A 20,534-nucleotide genomic window follows, 5' to 3' on the forward strand; every position below is an offset into this window, starting at 1 on the left:
GGGAAGAACTTTACAGACGCGCAAACTCCATGACGTCTTTAAAAATCAGCCCTCTGCCCAATTCCTTTAAAATAATTCTGGCAGCTTCCTTGCCCCCACTGGGCACTACCACCCACCCTACTCTACTCTGAGCCATCCCTTTCCCCCAACATGAAGCTATACTTTTGCTGAAACCTCCATTCTTCCCTATGGGAAAAATCCTATACTTCAAAAATTCACCAAAGATCAGCCCTTTGCCCAATTCCTCTGAAACTTGGGTGGTAGTTTCCACCCATTGGGCACTACCACCCTCACCCACTATTTTCCCCCCAGGGCCATTTTTTAAAATCCAAAATGTTTCGGATTCATATTTTGCAATTTCTAACAAAGAACAAAATTTGGGTGTTTCGGATTGGCTGATTTCGAACAAAGAACAAAATGGGTTTTTTTCAGATTCGGGCCAAAAACAGAACAGGAAAAAAACAAAATGCACAACCCTAATCAGTGGTTGGATCATGGTAAATTGTGAGATTTCTGGGGGCCAGGATGATGCATCCTGGCCCTCTGCGCTCCCTGAGTGATGCTCCTCCTCTGCGCTCCCTCCGTGTCCTGCATGCCTAGATGGTCCTCAGAAATAATCTGTGGGGAAGTTGGGCTTCTGCAGCCTTCCCTGCCACCTGCCCACCCGGTCATGAGAACAAGCTCATAAACTTTACCAGCAACACATGTCAGACCATAATTAAAAGAAAGGCAGATGTTTCATATTTAGGAAGTGTAGTGAATCTCTGTGAACCAGAAACTCTGGCAGCAGGGCTCAGGCATCTTACTCTCGGCTCCTCTGAGAGAGCTCACATGGAGAAAGGTTGGCTGACCTGAACATTGCTGCTACACAGTGCCCCTCCCCTGGGAATGTCTAAAAGAGAAACTGTAGCCAACCAGTCCAGGGTGGATCAGAGAACACGGGGACCCAATGGGGTTCCTATTAGTTCTACAGAAGAACTTTTTCTGACTTGGCTCCCCTCGTCTAAAGGAAAATGTGTCAAATGGACTCTGCCTTTGTTCCATTGTGTAACACTACAGAAGTGCCCACACACTGTTTTATGTCACTGTGCAACTGCCCACCTCCGCTACACTGCCAGGGCTACCTTTCTCATGTGAAGCTGCCACTCTGGGTCAGAAATGCCGGCACTGGATTGCACAGGATGTTGGCCAATGATTACTATGATCACTTTTTGGATAAAACCACTCATATCCAATGTGACCTGGATTCCATGTTGAAGGCAGTTCAAATGCAAGATGATCCCATAGCTCCAGACATTCCTGGATAACACTTGATTATTGGACCCATTTAAATCTGGTCATATTTTGGAACTGATAATATTTGGTCAACCTAATGGATAACCTATGCTAGGAGAATGGCAGGCAATTAGGGGTATGTACAGAATGGATTTGGCTGGTTCGGTTCAAATCCAGACTGGTTTCAAACTGACCCAGCCACTTCTGGGTCTGGTTGAATCGGGTCCGGTCTGGTTCGGTCATCAAACTGGGCCAAACCAGTTTACAGGCCAGTTTGGGGATATACTTGTAAAGCGGTATCCAGCAAGGATTCCGCTTTACAAGTAAAGTATGTGTGTGTGTGTGGGGGGGGTTGTTTCCCCTATCATATTCCCTATCATATCCCTTCTTTGTCATGAACCCTGCCGCCTGTTACAATCTTCTGGAGTGGTCAGGTTACAATTGCCACCAGTGGTGACCCAGGAACAGGCTTTCTCTGTGGCTTCTGCAGGGCTTTGGAATATGCTCCCTGCTGAAATAATAATAATAATAATTATTATTATTTTTACATTTATATCCCGCTCTTCCTCCAAGGAGCCCAGAGCGGTGTACTACATACTTGAGTTTCTCTTTCACAACAACCCTGTGAAGTAGGTTCGGCTGAGAGAGAAGTGACTGGCCCAGAGTGACCCAGCTAGTTTCATGGCTGAATGGGGATTTGAACTCGGGTCTCCCCGGTCCTAGTCCAGCACTCTAACCACTACACCACGCTGGCTCCACTTGCTGCAGAGAATAAGAGCATGTCCTTCTCTGTTTGCTTTCAGGAAGATCTTCAAGACTCACCTGTTCTCACAGGCTTTTAATTAGTATCAATGTTATAGAAATCAAATAAATAAATAAATAAATAAATAGTTTTAATAATTGTTTTATGCTACTGTTTTTATTTATGTTTCATACTACTGTTTTAATTGTTTCATGCATCTTAATCTGTGCTGATTTAAAAATATTATTTTAAATTTTGCACACCACGTAGATATGTACATATCAGGAAGTATAAAGATATGATAAATAAAGAATAAAAAATAAGGCGGGGGAGCAAAAGGGTACTTAGAATCTTCTATTTTCAGGCAAGTCGGTAGTGGCAAATCTCCGGAGACACTGGAGGCAGAAGGGGGCAGTGGGGGGGGGGGCTCCTCAAAGCCCCCCATAGACCTCCTGAAGGCCCACCCCCCCACCCGGTGCATCAGTTGCTACCCCTTATTGCTACTTCCAGGTTGCTCATGGTTACAGTGGTCATGATGGCAGATAGATGGTGGTCATCTCATCAGACAACTACCATAACTGCGACCAGCCTGGGAAAGGGAGTGATTGACACCCTGCGAGGTGGAACTTGTGCACCTGCTTTTGACAGCTATAAGCAAGGTTTAAACAAAACCAAGCAAACAAAATCCATCTGTGTAAGGCTCACAGGAGCATGATATCTCCAACTCCTGTTCCAGAAAGGTGATTCAGAAGGGTACCATGGTTGATGGTATCGAAAGCTGTTGTGAGGTTCAGAATTTCTTGTAGGGATGTGCGATCCAGCTTGATTTGAACCGTGGTTTGAACTGTAATTCAAACCATGTTTCGAAGTAAACTGGCCCAGTCCAGCTGGTCTGTGTTCAAACTGAATGTAAAGGGGGATTCCCTATCATAAGATGGGGTGGGTGAGCAAAAGGATATTTAGAACCTTCTATTTGCAGGTGAGGTAGTGGTGGAGGTGGTGAGTCTCTAGAGACATTGAAGGTGGTGGCGGGAAGCCCTTCGAGCCCCCTGCCGGCCTCTTGAAGGACAGCCAGCCGGACCCTAACCATAAGCAACCTGGAAGTGGGGGTGAGGGGGAGTAACTGATGCACCGGGTGAACAGGTGGGCTTCTTCACCTGCTTTTGATGGCTGTACATGAGTACAGCTTTAAAAAAATAATGTCTGTATAGGGCTGTGGTTCCACTCCTGACAGGAAGATTCCAAAGGTTGCTTTGCTCTGTGGCATTTACACTGTGGGGTCTTGCAGGGTTCTGTTTTGTCTAGGGTCCAATGGATTCCCCTGGTTCTGTTCTGTATTCCTTTTGCAAATGAGCTGCATCATATTTTCACTCCCCTTTCTTCCAACTGTGCTGGAATAATAGCTCCTGGGAATTTTGTGGTAGGCATTCAGCTCAGATATGGGAGTGGGCAGTCAATCATATGTGGCTGCTCCTTGCCACCACACCTCCCAGAGAGAGAGAGCATGCAAGAACAGAGGTGAGTATACGAGGAGAGGCCCAACACTAGGGATATGCACGGAACCGGTTTGGCACCCCGTTTCTGGAGCGCTGAGCTGGTTCAGAGGTGGGGTGGTGGTTGCTTTAAAGCAACACAGCAGCCTGCCTCCCACAATGATGACAGGAAGTCTTCTGGGATTCAAGGGGAGAGACAACTCCCTTTATATATTTGGAAAAGGAGACTGCCTCCCTGATTCCAGAGAGGGGCCTAGTCTAGCTGATGTCCTCCTTTTGAGGGGAGGAGTTGTTTCGCCAACTTATTCTGTCTTCAGTACCTATTTGTATAAGAATCACACATAAAAGAGGGAGTAACTAATACCAAACTGATTTATGTGATTAATGCTGTGATATTTATTTTTCAACCCAGTCATCAAGGAAAGAAAAACTGTAAATATGCCTGCTGCACAAGAAGAAAAAGAAACCTTGCTAACTTTGTAAAAATGCAACTTACTTCATACCAGTGGACATCTTCATCTCCCCGAGACCGAGATGACACGTCATTACACATATTCTTGAGACATTTCCCACAGCATGCCCCTTCTTTGTTGACATATTCATATCCCTTGAAATAAAATGGAAATGTTTGCACAATTTCTCACTGATTATGCAGACGGAAAAGAAGACTGAGAAAACTGTTTTAGCCATGCATTAGCTAGAAGGAGTAATGCCTTGCAAAGTAGCAGAAAAGTATTCTGACAAAGATGGTGATTGAGTAGCTAGAGCAAATGATACAACCTAGCACCTAATGGCTATCCTTTGCAATTCTCTGTACACACACAAATTTTTATTCTTTGAAACTACTATCTGGCACAAAATGAACATTCCAGGGTATCCTGGCTTTTCCCTACAGCTTTTCTTCATCAGCTCCAGGGATATGGCTATAATTTGGATCGGTTCAAAGAACCTGGACCCCCAGCTCCACACTTCCATATTTTTTTCATTATCTCCCTCACTCCAAGAGGCTGCTGGGGAGAGAGGTGAACACGGACCCCCTTTCCCCTAGCTATGTCCCTGATCAACTCTGCAGTACCTTGGGTACAGGTCTCTTCCAGCTATGCTGGTATCTGAAAAGGAAGTACCAGGAATTAAATCTGTTTCCTTGCATTGGAAAACATGCCCTCCACTCCACTGGAAACAATCTGCAGTGCAATTTTATGCATGCTTCCTCAGAAGTAAGTTCCAGTGAACTTAACGGCACTTACTTCCAGATAATTGTGCATAGGGTTACAACCTCCGATGTTTGATAAAACCTGCATCTTAACATGTCACTTGAGAAAAGTTAGATGTGTATCATGTTTACCTTGCTTTAAGGCAGGAATCAGCAGCTGGTGGCTCCTGGGTCAAATCCACCACAATAGGGATACTAACTGGCCCCAGAGTTGCCAGCCAAGAACAAAGGAAGGGCCCAGTGGCTATGTGACCAAAAGATTTCCCAGTAATGCATTTATTAGGAATGACAAGGCCCTTCAGTTTTCAGTATCAAAGTTCCTCCACTACTGGCCAAATTACACAATGAGGCTATTTCCACGATCTACAGAAAGCAGGCTAAGGGAGCTTAGCCTGCTTTCCGTCGATCATGGGAACCACCAGGCTCGCGGGCAAGCCCGGTGCTCCCAAGGCAACTAGCCCGCCTAGAACACCCTCCCCTTAAACGAGGTTAACGGAGTGAGTGCTCCATTAACCTCATTCCTTTGCTCGTGTGTCGCCGTGGCATGCAGCGGCACATGAGTAGACCCCCAACCGGGAGGCTGCAGCCAGCCTCCGATCCACACAACCCCCCATCCCGCGCTGGTTCCGTGACGAAGCCGGCAGATGTGTGGGGACCCGATCTGGCTGCCCAGCTACGAGCGGCTGTTCGTCTGCGGGGAGAGCGGGCTAAGCCTGATCTCTCCGCAGAACCCCATCAGGCGCTTCGCACGTGTCGTGTGAAGCGCCTCTATATGTTAAGGCTGTCATTAGCTCTTAACTTTTCTTTCCACATAGTATTCCCACCCCTTTGGATTAGGATTACAGTGGTGAGGATTTAATTCTTTGCCCCAACCATGGTCACTGTCAATCTCTATTCCTCCATGGTTGCTGTTCGCTAGCCATAAAAAGCTCTCATTAGCACTACTGGTTACATAATGTTAAGGTGTCAGATAGAAAGGAAAATGGAGAGCAAGTGAAGAGAGGGAACTGGGTAGCACAAGCCTGGGTTGCACAGTTAATAGTGAGTATACTGTAGGGCAGGGATTCTCAACGTTGAGCCCCCAGATGTTCTTGGACTTCAACTCCCATAATCCTCAGACCCAATGGCCTTTGGCTGGGGATTATGGGAGTTGAAGTCCAAGAACATCTGGGGGCCCAACGTTGAGGATCCCTGCTGTAGGGGATAATTAGGGTTGAGGAGGTGTATACCATGAAGTTAAAAAAATTCTTCTTCCTGAACTATGTAGGGATATTTCAGGAGGAAAGGAAGAAGAGACACCCTTTCCCTTTCCTAATATCCAGAAGACCATCCCAAGTGCATGCAAGCAAGTTACAAAAATGGTATTTCTCTCCAGGTGTGTGTGAGACAGTCCCTAGTAAATCACTATCCCTTTTTTCGCCTTTCCCCCCAGGATGTTTTGTAAAAGATTTGTGTGAATTGCTATACTTCAGGTTTCAGCTCCTCCCCAGCCTTTGACAACTCAATCTCCAAGCACGGAATCTGGAAAAAATACAGTAGTGATGCTCTTAACACTATCTCTGAATTTCAATACTAAGAGATTTGTCTCGGTGAAATTTACTGTAACAATATTATCTTAAAATCCTACTTTAAGTGGTGTTTTATTCAGGGTGGGGGGCTTGGAGTGCCATGGCTACAAAACAAAACAGGGCTGATTCGGATTCAGAAAATCTGGGTACAAAACAAAACGGGAGTGTTTCAATTCAGATACAAATCAAAACAAGAAAATTCCAAAATGCACACCCCTAGTATTTTCTCTTTTGCCTTGGGCAGCAAAATGGCTTAGGCTAGCCTTGGCTGTTTCATGAGCTAAATGCCATTCAGTCCTGACAATCACCTTCTTTTAACAAAATCCTTCATTTAAGAATTAAAAATGTTTATTTCACTCAAACACTAGCCTTGTTTAAAATATATTTCCTTTCAGTCTTTATTGCATTTAACAGTAACCCCGTTTACACTCACTTTGAACATCTGGGGAAAGACAAACTTTTCCACTTCAAAGAAAACTGTCAGTCTCAAATACTGGAGATTGAACTCAGGTTTCATGGCCAGCCTCTGTTTCAGTAATAATATATCAATGTCCCAGTACAAGTGAAGAAAATAGTCTGGTTTTAGTGTATGACACCATTGCCAATAGGCTGGAAAACATTTTGTAATCAGTTTACAAGTGATAAGCCAATTGGGAATGATTAAAATGTACAGCCAGGGACAGAGCCACCATAGCGTGAATGGGTTCAAAGAACCCAGGCTGCCACATCCCAGCCATGCCCCCTACATCTGATGTCAGACACAGGGGGCATGATTTTGCTCACAAATGGGGCCGCATGCCCCATTTGGGAGCAAAATCCGGCCAGCACAGCATTCACAATGCAGCCAGAGCAGCTTTCCCTGAGTTGCTCTGGCCACGCTGCGAACACGGCACTGGCTGGATTTTGCTTGCAAATAGGGCGTGCCGCCCTATTTGTGAGCAAAACCACACCCCCTGCATCTGACATCAAACACTGACATCTGACGCATGGGGCGTGGCGGGGGGAGGCGTTGGCCTCCCCACACTACTCTGTATAGCAATTAAAAATAAGGCTATTTATAATCCCATAATGCTGCACTCACAATTGTTATATTATTTATGGAGGTTCACAATTCCTGGGAAGCAAGAATTAAAAGCATGTCAGAAGGCTCTGCTCTTTTAATTGTATAAGGCTTTAAAGTTGTCACCCACTTGCTAGGTTCAAGATTTAATTTGGATGTATTGACACAGAAAACATGTTGAAGAATCTCCAGAAGTTATGGACATGCAGTTACTCCTCCCCCTAGTGGACGACTAGTAATTGCAGCAAATTAGGTTTAGATGATCTACAGAATCATCAGTGGCTGACCAGCAAGGCCATTAAGGACAGCAAATAGCTTGGAGAATTTATCTAATCTGGCCCATGCTGCAGAACTTGCTAAAACAAAAAGGGTAAATGAAGCTCCTACTGCAGTCTTGCACTGCCCTTTTCTACCACAGGGCCATTTCACGAGACCCTGTTACTAATATGTGTTGTGTATTATGGAGCACATGTTGGGCATGTGATTATTTTAACATGTACTCAGATTGTGAGTTACCCCAAGATCACTCAGTCTGCGGGGATCACTCAGTCTGTGAGTACAGGCTTAGGTGGGCAGGTTGGAGCAATGTCGTGCAACCAGAGGCATGGTTTACATGAAGGGGGTCTCCATGGAACAGCACCCCAGAGTTTTGTGGCCTGGGGTGGCTGGGAATGGAACCCCCCTTGAGGTGTTGCTCAGATCACCCACTTAGAGTTTTGTGGCTCAGGGCGGGTGTCTCAGGCAACCTTCCCTCAACACAGTGTGCTATGTGGTCAGATGGAAGACAGAGGTCAAATGACTGCTGGCGATCTTCAAACCCAGTTGTTTCACCCAGCAGTGATAAAGTGGACCTTCCTATGAGGTGCTTTCCACAGGGAATGAGTTGACCGCACTCTTAAGTTATCCATTCCATTGCATTCTGTAAATAGTTAATAAAGTGTGGCCATAATTTAAACCATGTCTGGGTGCAATCACCAGCTTCACAGTTGGTAGGATGAAGTCCTGTCCCCTTTAGGATTCCAGACAAAGTGGAGTTGGCTTCTACCCATTATGAGAGTAATATATGAATGAATCAGCCTTTTGTTGAGGTTTTCTTCCTATGAGATGGTGGCTGTAATCTACATCTGAATCTGCAGCTTATGACATACACAGAAAACATTACTACTTCTGCTTAAAAGAATAATTTATCTAACACGTTGTTAGATAAAGCAGGGAAATGTTTTAGCTCCACTGCCACCGTCCACATTTAACTAAGATCTAAGTCATTTAGCAAAAGCATATATTACAGAGCATCATAAATACAGACTCAACTTTAACATTTTAGAGTAAATAGTGGATAGTTCTGTTAAGGGTGGATGGCACTTGGAAATCTAAAACTTTGAAACTACTGAATTGTCACCCAGAATTCCCCACCACCACCAAATTTTTCCTAACAAAGATGTTTTACATAGTCCTTCGGAATTCTCAGTTAAAGGTTTAGATAATGTCCATGATCCAAAAGAGCACATGCACACCATCTGGACACACACCTGGATTTTCTGGACATTTTTTCTCAGAGCTTCTGCCACAGGACTTCTCATACTGCATTTTAAGCACTTTAGAGTTTTAAAAAGCTGTTGTGGGGTTTGGCACAAAAATGGTTTAAAATGGAAATCTGGGGGGAGTGGGGAATAGTTTCCCATCACTGGTGGCATATTTTCTTTAACCAACTTATTTGCAAACAGATTCTGAAAACCAGCAACCAGCTCAGTTAATGTGAAGAAATGAGTGGACACTAAATTCTGCTGGCAGAAAGAATGCATTCAAAATTGCCTCCAAAGGAGGTGGTTGGTCTTTTTTTTTTTTTTTTTTTTTTGAAAAATGTCTGATTTACTTCTTGTTAGAACACACACAGTCAGGGTGAAGCTAGAGGGTGCAACCAGCAATTGGCCTGGAAGACAACTACAGAAGCCAGAGCTAAAATCAGTTCAGTAATATTAGACTACAATCCTATTTAGTAGTAAACCCTACTAAAACTCAGCAAGATTACATCTGAGTAAACATGCTCAGGATTGCACTGTCAGTCAAGCAATAAGTGTCAGATTTTATACATTTTATAACTTTTATAACTTGGCTGTTAGCCTTTAATAAAACACTGAATTGTAGTGCATTAACTAATTTGTTTTATTACACATCTGAGAATAACGTGGAGGCCTAGTTCTTCCACATTATAGTCTGAGGGGAATAGAACATGGAAAAAGACTTAAAGTGAAAGGAACCTATGAAATAGGGACGTGCACAAAATGGATTTTACATTTTGTTTCAAACTTGAAACAAAACACAGATGGCCAAAACTATTTGTTGAATTATTGGCAGCATACCTTTTAATTCTTTGGATACAGAGGCCACATTCACAAGTAACGCCAAACTGGTGGTAAATGTGACTGAGGTTTCAATTTGTAACTCCAAATCGTATCACAGATGTTCACCAAACCATGCCCTGCCAAACTCCAGTTACATAGGAACATAGGAAGCTGCCATGTACTGAGTCAGACCATTGGTCTATCTTGCTCAGTATTGTCTACATAGACTGGCAGCAGCTTCTCCAAGGTTGCAGGCAGGAGTCTCTCTCAGCCCTATCTTGGAGATGCCAGGGAGGGAACTTGAAATCTTCTGCTCTTCCCAGAGCGGCTCCATCCCTTAAGGGGAATATCTTACAGTGCTCATATGTGGTCTCCCATTCAAATGCAACCAGGGCAGGCCCTGCTTAGCTAATGGGGCAAGTCATGCTTGCTACCACAAGAGCAGCTCTCCTCTCCCTTCTGCTCAGCCTCTAAGGCAGATCCCAGCAAGCTCCAGGGCCAGACTCTGGGCAAAGCGTCACCATGTCAACAGGGCAGCCTTGATTGGCCACAATCTTGAAGGGGGCGTGCTGAGCGTGATTGTGCATTTTCACAGTGCTCCACTGTCTTTGGCATTGAAAAGGCATTTAAACCAATGTAAATGCCCTGCCATGGCGGCACTTCTTCTGCCAGCAACACAAAAATGAATTATCAGGGGGGTTGGGGTCCAGGTTGGTATTCTGCTTTAATTAAGAGTGGGGGACATTGAAACTTCCTAGAAGAAGATATGCAGATCAGGGAGGGCAAAGGATGCTGTGGGCTATGCCCCAGTGACCAGAACCTTGGATGATGTAGTAACCCTGGCAAAGCAGTCCATGCAGATCCAAATGAAATCCGCTGTCTGGCAGCTTGCTACTGAGTGGGCTCACTCTCTCATGAAAGGGACAGTCTACAGGGGAAAGCTGTGCCCATCTGCGCGCCATGGCTGGACCCCCACCCACAGACTGTGAGCTCACTAGTTGGTACCAACCAACCCACCCATCCAACTAACACACACAAGGACCCCTGCTTGTGTGGGGCACCCAACTCTCAATGGTAAAAAACAGAAAAAAGATTCTCTGCAACCTTCACCCCCCCCCCCAAAATCCATCTAAAAGCCTTGCATGTACCCAGAAAACATCTAGATGCTCCATGTGCCATGGCCTGGAAGTGTGCATGGAGCAGGGGGGGGGGATAAACTGGGAAAGACCTTTAAACCCATTCAGAATCCAAGGTCCAGGTCTGGTGTTGTGATGTATACAGATCTGCGGGTGTGGGAAATCACAGGAGAGGGGAGCCCCTGTTCTAGCTCTGGGACAGCGTGGACAACATGGGTGGACAAGGTGGCAAGGGGCACATTTCTGTGGCAGCTTGGACCCAGTCCACAAGATGAGGAAAGCAGTCTCCATGGTACCCCTCCCCTTGGCTTCCCTCCACACAGCAACTTGGCTCTATTTTGAGCTTCCATGGCCTAACACTCTCATGTGGAAGGTGTCATTGGGAGAAGAGGATGTTTTGCCATCTGGCATCATGTCTGAATTGCATGGCAGTTCTCTCCACTCCCCTCTGATGGTCATTTTCATGAGTTGTGTGTGTGTGTGGTTGTGTGTCTCCATGGCCTTTCGCTCTCATCCCTGGGCAGTGTTTGGGTGGCTTGGGTGGCTTGGATTGGGTGGCTGTATACTTGAAGGGGGATTTTGGCTTACCCACACTGACCCTGGTGACTGGCAATGATCATGAGTAAGCCTGGAGAGCAAGGCTTAGGTAAACCCCTCTTGAGTAGGAGCTGTCCATCCTGGGTCTGTAGCCATCACAAAGGAAGAATCTCTTCTTTTTCTGGAGCAATGCTGATCTAGCTGCCTAGCCCTGCTCATGAGTAAGCCTAGGGAGTGAACAACCCCATGGGGAATGGGCTGGGCCCACCTTCCCCAACCTTTCTGTGAAAAAAACAGAACTTGGCAGCTCCAGAATCCCTGCTTGTGGGAGCCTCTTAAAACCAGACAGGAGTACCCCCCCAGTGCCCCCCCAAATATTCACTCCTCACCCGGAGAGGGGATACCCTGCTCATGCTGGCTATCCCTGCCATGAGGGGGGCATTTGTCAGGGCATACCCACTGGCATGGATGGTGCAGACACAGGGGTCGGGTGCAAACCGTTAAACCTGTTCAAAGTTCCTGGGCTCAGTCCAGCACTGTGCCATATCCAGATCTGTGGGCGCAGGGATTCCCAGAAGAGGAGAGCCCCAGTTTCCAGTGGCTCTGGGATAACGGGCTCACCCTTGGGGGCTGAGGGCAAGGGTGGACATCTCCACATGGGTGGGCGGGCTAGCAGGGTACAGAGTTTGACAGTGGCTTGGCAGCCATTGCCGAAACTGGGACAGCACTCACCCAAGTACCCATCCCCACGCCTTTTCTGCATGGAGCATCCTGGCTGGGTATCGAGTCTCCATAGGCTGTCATTCTTGTGAGAGAGTGGTCTGTGCGATAATGGGATTACTTTGCAGCAGGAACCAAGAATACAACAAAAGTGCAATCTTGTGCATTTTAAATTAGTCCTCCCAGATGGTTCTTCTCATGAGTAAGCCTAGGGACTGATAACCCCCAAGGGGAAGGGGCTGGGCCACCTTTCCACCACTTATATGTGAAAAAAATAGAACTTTGCTGCTCCAGGTCCCCTGCTTGGGTCTGCCTTTTATAGCTGGCTCCAGGTCCACCTCACCCGCCTCCCCTCCCGTCACTGTGATGAGGTGCCTTGCTTATGTTGCCATTTCGAGTGTTTGTGCTTGTGGACATACATCACTCTTGTGCTCCCTTCTCAGGGAGCACAGCACTTTGTGCCGATCCTATCATCCTGTACCCTTTCCCAACCACTTGCCAAGTGGAGGGAGCAAGGGACAGAGTGGGGAGACGGGATTCCCCCTAGCAAGCCTTGGATCGGGTGTGGCAGCTTCCCTGTAGTCTGGCAACTCCATAGTTGCATAGCTGAAAGGAGGGGTGGGACTGGCTCGCCGAGAGGTTGCTAGCATGAAGTGCCAAAGGCTTGGAACAGCCATGTCCTCGGGTGGGTCTGTGCCTCCTCCTCTATGATTGTAGTTTGAAAATTGGTGCAAAACCACAGTTGTAGCTGCACCAGGAGTCGAATGTAACCCTTCGGCGGCAAAACCTTAGGGCTCAGCGGTGAATGTTAGAGATAACGAAAGGTTCCATTTGGAGCTTAGCGAGGCAAACCAGTTGTCAATTTCAGTCTGTAACTGTGGTTTCGTGCATTCAAGCATACTGGAGTTCCAACCTTGGCCTCACTGAATTCTGGTTTGGTGTTACGTGTGAATGCAGCCAGAATTACTACTGATTTCCAGCTGGTATGTAAGCTGTGCTTTAGGAAGGTGGTGTCTGAGTAGCTTTGTACCTTATTAGAATGTCACAATAACTTTGTTACTTCTAGAAAATTCATTAAGATAACCAAGGTGATTGTATATGTTGTGAGTACTATACAATCTTTTTCTTGACTTTTTATAATGTGTTCATTTGAGATAAGGTGCCTTTGTATTGATTTTTGAGTTATTTATTTCTTTATTTATGTATAAATGTCCCACCCCTCCAGTACATTACTGCTCGGGGCATCTCACAACATTATGTATTTACATTATTTACATTATTTACCCCTGCTAACTTGGAAAAGAGGCACCTATTAACGTGGTGATTCTCTTTATTTAGCAGGGGGAGAGTAACTGGCCCTATCCACCCCCAGCAAAGAACCTTCAGTGACTGTTGCTGGTGTCTAAATTATGTTTCTTTTTAGATTGTGAGCCCTTTGGGGAGAGGGATCCATCTTATTTATTTATTATTTCTCTGTGTAAACCACCCTGAGCCATTTTTGGATGGGTGGTATAGAAATTGAATGAATGAATGAATGAATGAATGAATGAATGAATATTTACATTATTTATTAAGTGTCTATGGGAAATGGTGTTTAAGCATTTCTTTGCCTCGTTGAAATAATGAAGTGGGCAGATTGTTTTTATCTTTTTGTAACAGAGATGGTTTCACACATTGTGAGCTTTGTACAGGCTTCTTGCTTGACATTTTTTAATCATGTTATTTGTAATAAGGTCAATTTCTCACCACAACACTATCTCAGAAACAAAACAAACCACAACTCAAGGAAGGAAGGCACCTAAGATCTGCGTTTGTCAATCTGAGATACAGCAAAACCAGATAGTTATAACAGCAATAGTACACCATATTATACTCAGTGCTGAGAAAACCACAAAATCAAACTTTCCTTACTTCCACCCTGCATGCCTGCCTGCCACAGAGGGACAGGAGGACATAGAGACAGGTGGCCTAGGCAATTAGGCTATGAGCTCAGCAGTCTGGAGACTCTTAAAGGATGGAAGGAGTAGGAAGAAATGTGAGCAGCACTCTAAGATATTCCCACTGGGGGATGGGGCACTCTGGGAAAAGCATCTGCAAGCTTGCATGCATGCAGAGGTTTCCAAGTTCCCTCCTTGGCATCTCCAGAAATATGGCTGGGGGAGAGACTCCTCCTCTCTGGGACAACCTGGGAGAAATCTGACACTGTGTACAGTAGAAAATACTGAGCTAGATGGACCAATGGTCTGACAAGAAAAAAACCTTCTAGACTCTTACCATGAGAGAAAAACTATAAAGGCTCTAGCTGCCTCCTAGACCTTTTGGATATATTTTGAAATTCTCCCTTTTCTCCCCTCCCTCTTCCATCCCTCCAGCCAATTGCCCATGACATATTTGATTTGTATGATAACAAGCCAACCAAGAAGCAAGGAGCAGAGTTGGAAGCCAGTGTCATAAAACCAATCAGCAAGGGAAAAACAGGCCTCCAAAAATGGCGCTCAAAGCATCAAAATGTTAAAACAGGGTTATTTTGTTCTGGATGGGGTCACACTTCTCCAGAAGTAACAGGTATGCAGTCTGGGGGTGCTTTTGGATCCAAGGCTCTCCCTGGTGTCCCAGGCTGAGGCGGTGGCCAGAAGAGCCTTCTATCAGCCTTGGCTAATATGCCAGCTGCTTCCATTTCTTGAAATAAATGGCCTCAGAAAAGTGATACATATGCTGATAATCTCCAGAATGGACTACTGCAATGAGCTCTATGTGGGACTGCCTTTGTAAGCAGTCTGGAAACTACAGTTGGTCCAGAATGTGGCAGCCAGTTTGGTCTTTGGGTCATCTCAGAGAGACCATATTACTCCTGTATTGGAAGAACTACACTGGCTGCCAATAAGTTTCTAGGAAAAATACAAGGTGCTTGTTATAACCTATAAAGCTCTACATGGCTTGGGCCCTGGGTATTTAAGAGAACTTCTTCATCATGAACCCCACCATCCATTGAGATCATCAGGAAAGGTCCATCTGCAGTTGCCACCAGCTTGTCTGGTGGCTACTCAGGGACGGGCCTTCTCCTCTGCTCCCCTGAAGCTTTGGAATTCACTCCCCGCTGAAATAAGAGCATCCCTATCTCTCACAACTTTTAAAAAGTTTTAAAGATGCATTTGTTCACCCAGGCTTTTAATTAAATACAGTTTTAATAATGTTTACATTTTTTAAAAAAAATTGTAATGTTTTAACTTTTCCTGATGTCATTTATTTTGTTTTTTTGTAAACTGCCCAGAGATGTAAGATTTTGGTGGTATAAAAATATGTTAGTTAGTTAGTTAGTTAGTTAGTTAGTTAGTTAAATAAATAAATAAATAAATAAAATATTGCCTATGTAAGGAATATAAACTAGCATGTGAAAGTGCACGAACTCACTAGTCAGAAGAACTGTAATTCCAGTTAATGTTTTGAAGGTTTACATACCGGTGGACAAATCCTATTACACTCTCTCTCAATGCATTCTGTAATTCGAAGGCCAGTATGAGCATCTTCCATATCCATGCAAGAGCACTGCATACAATTGTCTTCCCAGGTCTTCCCAATAGGATAGATGATATTTTGATGGACACAAACCTGCCAATAATTAAAATGTGAAACTTATTGCACAGAAAACTGCACACCATTTGTTCTCAAAGGACTCTTGCTTCTGTTAGCCTTCAGAGGGGCTTGTTTGCTCTTCCACAGTAATTTTCAAACAGTGTTCCAGGGAATCCTGGATCAAATTAAGTAGACTCCTGTTTTAGGAAATTCTAGTATTTCAGGCCTGTTTATGAGGAGGATGGTGTATATTAAAGTTCTGGAAACATATTAATTTAATACGGCAGAAGAAAAAACTTGAAATCGTAGAATGCAGTTAGAGGTGGCATTGTAGGCTATGTTGTCTAACCCCTGGCTCAATTGAGGAAATCCAGAGCTAGAGTATCCCCAGCTGATAGCTCTCCAGAAATACATCCAGCAAGGGAAAGGTCCCCCCCAGACTGCTTTGGTTTCTCCCAATGTTCAACTGAAATTTACCCCCTGCATAGCACAAGCTCCTTTGTGTCTTGCCCTCTAGGGCAGCAGAGAACAAATCTTTGCCCTCTTCTAGTGGCAACACTTCAGATATTTGAGGAGTGCTATCATGTCCACACACACACACCCTCAGTCTTCTCTTCTCCTGGCTAAACACACAATTCCTTCACTTTTTCTTCAAAGGGTATCCAGAGTCTGACTATCTGTTTCACCCTTTTAAAAGCCCCTTTCTGTTTATTTACATTCCTTTTAAAGTGAAGGTCCCAGAACTGGACACAGTACTCCAGATGTGAAACAACAACAACAAAAAAACCCCCCACAAAAATCTTTTACTTCCTGTGCATTGGAAACTGTGGTACTATTAGTGCAACCTTTTGAAAATTAGCAGCGCTCACCCCCAGGCTGTTTTGTTATACTAGGATAAGAGATGCCAACATCCACAACAGATAGTGTTTGCAAGTAAAAATTAAATAGTTAGAGCCTCCCCAATCATTGTGCAAAACTAGACTTGTGTGCCAGTTTGCAGAGTAAGGATTATGGTCATGAGCACTATTCAGATCCAACCACCTTGCCTTGGGCCCTCTGACAATGGCACACTGATGGTATTGAATGTTAGGTTGCAACTGAGGTCTAGACATACAGAGTCCAACACATACAGCCCAATCTGCAAAATCGCTAAGCCTTATTTTGAGTGATAACAGTGCACAAATTAAGGCTGTGCACACACACTCCTGACACCCAACATACAGACATCAGCTGGCCTGGGGTGGGAGGGGGACATTGTGATTATTATGGAACAGGCAGGCACAATTTCAACTGCATATGCTCTACACCAACAGACCCACGTGCTACAACAGTTCATGCTACCTGGACATAGAGATCAGAGATCTGGGGCGTGCATGAATAGCCCACTCCTGATGTCAGCCTTGCTAAAATGACATAAAGGGTTCCGAAGGGTAGGAGGGAAAGTTTGTTCTCTTCACCTTGTCAGGAATGCAGGTGGTAGACACACAGCCACAATCGTTAGTGAATGATCTTGATAAATATCCAGCAGGGCAGACCAGTGTTGAATTGACACAGCTGCAGACACATTGATACTCATCACAGCACTCAGTCTTCTTCATGGCAAGTTTCCGGTGTGGTGGGCAGGAAAGAGCGGGTTGTGACCTGCATTCCTCTTTTTTGCAGACTGACAAAAAATTGGGAAACAGAATGATATGTAACAGAAAGCTGACAAAGTAGCGCTTACACTTTGGAGGACATTATGAAAGAGGTACTGTAGATAACAGAGCACACGCCTAATCACAGCACACGGCTAATGTGCTTGTGCATGCGTGCACACACAGAGACACATGTGAGGTAAAAAGAACAGTAAAAAGGAGCACCGGGTTTAAAAAGTAGTAAAAAGAAGCCAACACAATATTTGAAATAAATTTCAAAGGAATTTTACCACATGCATAAACTGGTCTGCATTCACCAGGATTTGTCCTCAAAAGTTGGAGACCATTTTCACAGCGAGGTAGTGGAGGTGGTTGACAGGTGGACAGATCACAGACTAAAGATATAAAAAATAAATAAAGGAAGTGATCATCTCATACCAAGCTGGTTCAGATTCACGTAGGGCCATTAGATTTAAATTATTGTTTCGTTTAATTATTTAGTTTGTTAACAGAAAACTAACATGAATGCATGGCTCAGTTTGGTCCTTAACGATGTCCTGGGAACCACAAAACATTCCAGTCTTTATTATAAACTTTCCCCAGATATTATTTTTTCTGTTGTGCTATTCTAAACAGACTAGGGGTGTGTATGAACCAAAAATTATGGTTCGGCTCAAATTTAAATAGAATTTGCACAGAGCCATGTGCTGCCAAACTGGTTCGGTTGAACTGACCGGCCGGTCCGATCTGTTTGACCAAACCAGTTCAGCATTCTGAATCCTGGGAGGATTCCCCTTTACAAGTGCCCCCCCCCCAGTTCAGCCCATTGTGAAAGTAGGCATGCTTGTCCCTCCTTTATCAAGCTGCTCGCTGAGCAGTGGCTCGGTTCTGGCCCCCATGCATATGCGGACACCATTTGCGTGGTCATGCAAATGGCATCCGTGCATGCACGGAGGGCAGAACTGAACCACAGCCAGGTGGGCGGCATGGTAAAGGAGAGAGAAGCATGCACACTCTTGCTATGGATTGCTCCGGTGGGGCAAGTGGTGGCACAGGCAGAGCCCTGGGTGGCTAAGCGGACTCCTTCACTACCTCTCTCACTGCCACCCCTGCAAAGATGTAGAGGGACAAGGGGTGAATTCTCGACAAAACTAACCCCTCTTTTTCTGCTTAAGAACTTAGTGGGCAGATGTCCATATAAATATTACCAGGGCTGTTTTCCATGGTAAAACAATTTTGAAATTCTGTGCCAGGAAAAGGTGGGTGGGTGGGAGGGAAGTGTAGGTAAACTAGGAATTTTTCTCCAGCTTACATCTTAATCTAAGCTAGAGAGGAATTCAGGGCTCCTGATGCTCACCTCTGTGCCAGAGCCCAGCAAGCTTTGCAGCATTTCTAGGTCTTACACACACACTTTCAGGACATACCTTCATGGTTATACAAACTAGCTCCTTAAAAAAAAAAAAAGCCAGCATTCTCAGGAAGCTGAATTCTGTGCACCATACACATTCTGCATTCTCTCAAAACATACACAGCCCTGAATATTACTTCCATCAAAAACATACCACATTCATATACTGGGCAACACTGATCAGAACTGGTCTGTTGTATTGAAACTTCACAGGAACCACAAACAGGAGCTACAATTCAAGAAAAGAGACAATAAATCACACTTGTAATTATCTAAGACAAGGACGAATAACTACCCCGTTCTCAGAATCCACTCTATTTTCCAGACTCTAGTGTGAAGATTAGAGCCATACATTCCTCTCTCACACAGTTGGTCAAGCCCTATAATAAAATGACATGACCTTCTCAGATACAGAGTGCATATGCTTGAGTGTTATGAGGCCAGTGATTGAGAGGTAGAGGGAGAAGAACACATGTACTTCCCCATTTTCTCTCTTCAAAGTGGCGATTGGCAGGGGTCTCTTGCCACTGCCTTTCCAGAACGTGCATGAAGCAGTGAACCATTTACATCATGTATATGAAACACAAAAAGGACTTAACTGGTTTACAAGCAAAAGAGGAACTTTTTTTTTCAATCTCAAGTTAAAATGTGGTAGGGTGGGGTGGGGGAGAGGAGGCATTGGGAAACACCATACCTGACCCAAAGAAACAAGAGATTTAAAAAACCCATTAGTAATCATGGCTTACGACTGGCAGTTGGACAAGGTCGAATGATACAGCTTATGGTTCTGTTCTTGAGGCACATGCAGATCTTGCAGGGATCGCTGGGAGAAATCCATGTTTCCAAGCTCTATGTAAGAACAACATATTGTTTCAAAAAAGCAAAATCTTCTGATCACTTGGTATGCAAACTGGGCAGACGGGTTGGTGAGAGTGGGCAATGAGAAGAGAGAAACTAACCCCGAAAAACCCAGAAGACTACATATGGTATTGCTTTGGTTTATTGCAATAATTATAAGAAAACAGAAAAGCTACCCAATTTAACATGAAGGTTAATATATTTAGCACAAAATGCAAATAATGTATCAGAACTACAAACAGCCCTTTTTAAGTCTTTATGAGCAGAATTATAAAATAGTGGAACAAATACAAAGCATTATGGGTAAGATTAACTGAAAAAAACACACCATATTGTAGTAAGAGAAGTCAAGCAAACTTGGACCTTGCTAATTTTCAGTAAACAAAATGTTTCAAATTATTCCTTGGGCATTTCAGGAACAAAGGCATTTGTCCAGGAACAAGGGCACAATTTTAACCTATGAATTTATATAAATATAGCCCTTTTCCATTGCATATAAACTGATGGTAAACAGATTCTGGATTGCACCATAATATCTTAAAAGACTTGTGAAAACACAACAAATAATATAAAGGGAGTGAAATGAATTCTATAGTAATCCTAAGCATGTTTACTTAAAAATAACCGCCATTATTTGCAACAAAATTTACATATAGGTAACTATGCCTAGGATTTGAGGGGGAAATCGGTGAAATGTCCATGATTCGCAGCTCGGTGGATGCTTGAATATTTATTTATTTATTTAGCATCATAAATTTATGTGGAACCTTACATAATAAGTCTAGAAAGAGGGAAGGAGAGAGCCAACCAACAAAAAGAGGAAAAAGAGGAGGACCAAGAATAAACCTAGGGTCATCCACAGTCATGGCACTCGGAATTTGTTTGAAAATGGTCGGGCAATGTAGACCCAAACTTGTTATATTTGGTTTGAAAAATAGTAAGAATTCACCTATCCGCAGTTCCTCTCAGAGGTCA

General features: G+C 44.3%; 1 protein-coding gene across 2 annotated transcripts in view; it reads right to left on the reverse strand.

The window, feature by feature from the left end:
- VWF (von Willebrand factor) overlaps positions 1-20,534 on the reverse strand; it is a 262,224-nt gene that overhangs the window by 35,509 nt on the left and 206,181 nt on the right. For both annotated transcript variants that reach the window (XM_053257896.1, XM_053257897.1), the window contains 6 exons: positions 19,448-19,550; positions 18,856-18,930; positions 17,584-17,688; positions 17,117-17,322; positions 15,546-15,695; positions 4,007-4,117 (listed from right to left, as the gene is read on the reverse strand). In XM_053257896.1, coding sequence (XP_053113871.1) covers positions 4,007-4,117; positions 15,546-15,695; positions 17,117-17,322; positions 17,584-17,688; positions 18,856-18,930; positions 19,448-19,550 — 750 coding nt within the window. The remainder of the gene's footprint in view (positions 1-4,006; positions 4,118-15,545; positions 15,696-17,116; positions 17,323-17,583; positions 17,689-18,855; positions 18,931-19,447; positions 19,551-20,534) is intronic.

The sequence above is a fragment of the Hemicordylus capensis genome, chromosome 5 (genome assembly GCF_027244095.1).
Source record: "Hemicordylus capensis ecotype Gifberg chromosome 5, rHemCap1.1.pri, whole genome shotgun sequence".
Lineage (NCBI taxonomy): Eukaryota > Metazoa > Chordata > Lepidosauria > Squamata > Cordylidae > Hemicordylus > Hemicordylus capensis.